This window comes from Centroberyx affinis, unplaced genomic scaffold (assembly GCF_046629955.1).
Source record: "Centroberyx affinis isolate AG114_WGS23_722 - 3 ecotype Tasmania unplaced genomic scaffold, CSIRO-AGI_Caff_v1 ptg000029l_1, whole genome shotgun sequence".
NCBI lineage: Eukaryota > Metazoa > Chordata > Actinopteri > Beryciformes > Berycidae > Centroberyx > Centroberyx affinis.
In genome coordinates, this window is record NW_027278743.1 from 209,107 (window position 1) to 213,142 (window position 4,036).

Genomic DNA, 4,036 nt, shown 5'->3' on the forward strand with positions numbered 1-4,036 from the left:
GTTGAAGCTGCATTTGCCTGGCATATTGTCGGCAAAGTAAGTTCGCTAACTGCTACGTTAGCAGAAAGCAACTGTAGTGAACTAACTTCTCACACCACCGAAATACCGCGATAGTTACGTGCGATGGTTACGTGCCAATTTATGTGACTATTTTCATGCTTGGATTAATCAGTAATTATATTTGATGCAACTTTAGCTATATTTCCATGACTTTTCCAAAACTTTTCCAAAAATATTATTTTCCATAACTTTTCCAGGGCCTTGGAAATTGCATTTTAAATTTCAATGATTTTTCCAGGTTTTTCATGACCATACGAACCCTGAGAGAAGATGATTGATATTAAATCAAGGTAAAAATCTTTTTTTTTTCTTTAATTCTACATTTCTTAAAAGGAGCATGGAAATTAGCAACCTTTTTAACAACAAAATACTCCAAAGCTGACTCAGCAACTGGAATCTCATAAGTATACTGAATACCACTGTGCAGGAGATCATGTAGAAAAGCCTGTTCATTAAAATGTTTTAAATTTCTTTTGACCACAACATGTGTGTGAGTGTGTTTTTTTCAGACGAGCATTCCTGATACAGGCTATGGGACAGTGGTCACTGAATCCAAGATCAAATATCCCAGAAGCAGTAATTTATCACTTCTGTTAGACAGGCTCAAATCCAACAGAGAGGATTTTGCGGGATCTTTTAGGTTTGGTCTGGTCGGGTCCATGATTACTACAAAGGTCCTGTTCAACATACAGTATGTAGGTTTATTTAAAGATAACTTTGTTTACAATCCTATTGAAAACACTTACCTGCCTAGAACCAAAGGCTGGTACCGGTTTATAGATGACATACTTTGTCTGGTTGAAGGAAAGGTTAAATGCCCACAATTTAAGGTTCACTATAGAGTATGATGTTAAAAGAGAACTCTTTCTAGATATGTGGGTAGAAAAGAAGGCGGGGAGTCTAGAAACATCTTTATACAGAAAGGACACTGACAGGAATACCTTACTTGCAGCCAATAGTTACCATCTCACACATCTAAAAAGAGGGCTGCCCAGAAGCCAATTCTTTAGGCTTCGAAGAATCAGTCACACTACAGAGGACTATGGAAAAATCAGAAGAGATGAAACAAAGATTTCTGGACAGGGGATAAACCTCATCGGTGGATAGATGAAGCTTTCAATATGGCACTAAACAAACCCAGAGGTGAATTGCTACAAAAAAGATCCCCGAAAACAAAAGAACATTCTGTGATGTTTACTACCACCTATACATCTAGGCCTATAAACTGAATGCAGCCATAAGAAAACATTGTCATATTTTGCCATCAGACCCATCAGTATCTCCTGATTTGAGAAACCCTCCACTAATAGAAAAGGACGCAGCCTCAGAGACAAACTAGTACATGCCTTCACAAAACCAAAACCAGGTCCAGAACCCACTCACTGTTACTGTTGAAACATCTCCCAAATGGTAGGGCTGGACCCGAATATTCGACTATTCGGATATTCGTTCGTTGGGTAGGTATTCGGTTTTCAATTTTGGGATTCGGATATTCGGTTTTTTTTTTTGTTTGTTTTTTTTCCTAAATGTGGGCTATCAACGTCAACATCTGGGGCTAAGGCAATTATTGTAATAAAAAACGTAGACTAGCCCAGCGTAATGATATAACTTCTCCATAGGTGCATCCCCAGGCATCGCAGCCATCAACATCCTCAACCACACCCAAAACTACACAGCAGACCCTACAGTTCCAAAAACCGATAACGGAGAAAAGAAAGAGAGAGATAACAGATGCCATAGCAGAGTTCATCGCTATGGATATGAGACCCATTAACGTAGTCGAAGGCGAAGGCTTCAGAAAATTGATGAAGACGATGGAGCCCGACTACACTGTCCCCAAACGCTCCAGTATTTCACACACCCTGTCTCTGAAGTACAGCGATCTGCGAGACCAAATTTCAACTCATGTTGAAAACTCAACTGCCTTAAGTTTCACAACGGACATTTGGACCTCGGTGAGTATGGAGGCGTACATGGCTGTCACCTGTCACTTTATAACTCAGGAGTGGGAACTCTGTGCCTTCGTATTGGAAACCAAATTAATGGAGGGGAGCCATACGGGAGTCAACATTGCACAACAGCTTGGAGAAGTGGCAGACGCCTTCGCCATTCCAAATTACAAGCGAGTAGCCATTGTTCACGACAATGCCAGCAATATGAAGCTGTGCACGGAGACGCTGAAGAAAGAACCGGAGAAATGGGGCGACGTTCAAGGGGTCTACTGCTCAGGACACACGCTACAGCTGTGCATAAATACAGCTCTAAAACAGGACAGAATACGTCGCACAGTTTCGGCTGCCAGGAATCTCGTGGGACACTTCAAAAAAAGTGCAAAGGCTACAGCTGCCTTGAAAGAGAAACAAAAGCAGCAGAATGTTGTAGAGCACAAACTCATACAAGACGTCGCTACTCGTTGGAACTCTACATGTGAAATGCTTGACCAACTGGTGGAGCAACGATGGCCAGTGACAGCTGTTTTGTCAGATCCCAGCATCACGAAGAAAGGAGATCGCACCCTGGACCTGACAGCAGACCAGTGGAAACTGGCACAGGAGACAGCAGAAGTGCTGGGGCCCCTAATCACGCTTACAGAGTTGCTATCACAGGAGGAGAACTTGTCGTTGTCTGCAACAGTGCCAATGCTCTTCAACCTGAAGAAACGCCACCTGTCACCGGAGGAGGATGACAGCCCTGCCATCACAGAAATTAAGACAACCCTCGTCACGGAGATCGACAGCAGATGGCAGCTGTTAAGTTTGGAGCCCAGCAGCATCTACCTCCTATCTTCAGCACTGGACCAACGATTCAAACAACTTAAATTCCTCGACAAAGAGAAGAAGGACCTCGTCTACATTGAGGTTAGACTAATATTTTATATTTAAATTATTTTTTCATATAGATATTTATATAGATATTTGCACATCCAACTATCTCTGATGCAGGTGCGTTGGAAAGTATCACTTCAGTCTTGAGAAAAGAAGATCCCGCACACTGCTCTTGCTCAGCATCACAATTTATTTATTATTGATCAATAATCAATATTGATCATTTTCTCAGTATTTAAATATTGAGAAAGATAAATTGTGATGCTGAGCAAGAGCAATATTCTCAATATTTAAATTATTAAATTAAATTAAATTCAAATTATATTTACTATTATTATGCCACACTACTTCTTGTGCACGCATCTGCAGATTTGACTAATAAAATGCTATTTGATTTTAAGGTTGTCCGCCTGGCTGAACATCTGAACCAGCGACAGACCGTTCGGGAGGTGGAAGGAGATCTGGCAGCAAGCCATGAAGAAGAGGAGACTGCTATGCCACCACCAAACAAAAAGAAACATCAGGAGATTGTTTCAATGCTGATGCAGACGGATTCCGATGATGAAGAGGAAGAAGAACATGATGGAGACAGCGCAAAGAAAGAGATGGAGCAGTATTTGAGAGACACAACTAAAGTCCAGTCTGGCCCACTTGCATGGTGGAAGCAAAATAGCGACCGCTACTCTAAACTGGCATTTGCAGCCAAACACTGCCTTTGCGTTCCGGCCACTTCAACCCCGTCAGAGCGCATTTTCTCAAAGGCTGGCTACGTCGTGAACAAGACCAGAAGTTCCCTTTTACCAGAAAATGTGGACAAACTCATCTTCCTTGCACACAACATGAGGAGAGTGTAGGTAGGCTTACGGCTTAGTCAACTGAAGCTTACAACCTGATTGTGATTTATTTGTTTATTTGAAAGATTGGAAGGAAATTGTTTGTTTATTGAAATGTGTGCTGTGCTGCTGTCATTATAACTGCGGTAATTGGGCTACCTAACCTGTTCTATTTATTACGGTTTGTTTTATTCTATAAAAGGCCATTCATTCATTTTCATTTAAATTGTTCGTTTATTGAATGTGTGCTGCTGCTGTCATAACGGCGCTAATCGGGCTACCTGCCTTGTTCTATTTATTACAGTTCCGTTTATTTAA

At 41.4% G+C, this 4,036-nt stretch overlaps 1 protein-coding gene across 1 annotated transcript; it reads left to right on the forward strand.

Annotated features, from left to right (window-relative positions):
* The first annotated feature begins 1,814 nt into the window (after window positions 1-1,814).
* On the forward strand, window positions 1,815-3,739 carry LOC139641245 (E3 SUMO-protein ligase ZBED1-like). The gene is made up of 2 exons (XM_071515542.1): window positions 1,815-2,918; window positions 3,287-3,739. The coding sequence occupies exons 1-2, from the start codon at window positions 1,815-1,817 to the stop codon at window positions 3,737-3,739; spliced, it is 1,557 nt and encodes a 518-aa protein (XP_071371643.1).
* The last annotated feature ends 297 nt before the right edge of the window (window positions 3,740-4,036 follow it).

Coding starts and splice junctions, on each gene's coding strand:
- LOC139641245 (XM_071515542.1), top strand. CDS start 1,815: ATGGATATGAGACCCATTAACGTAGTCGAAGGCGAAGGCTTCAGAAAA. Junction 2,919..3,286: donor AGGACCTCGTCTACATTGAG/GTTAGACTAATA, acceptor TTTGATTTTAAG/GTTGTCCGCCTGGCTGAACA.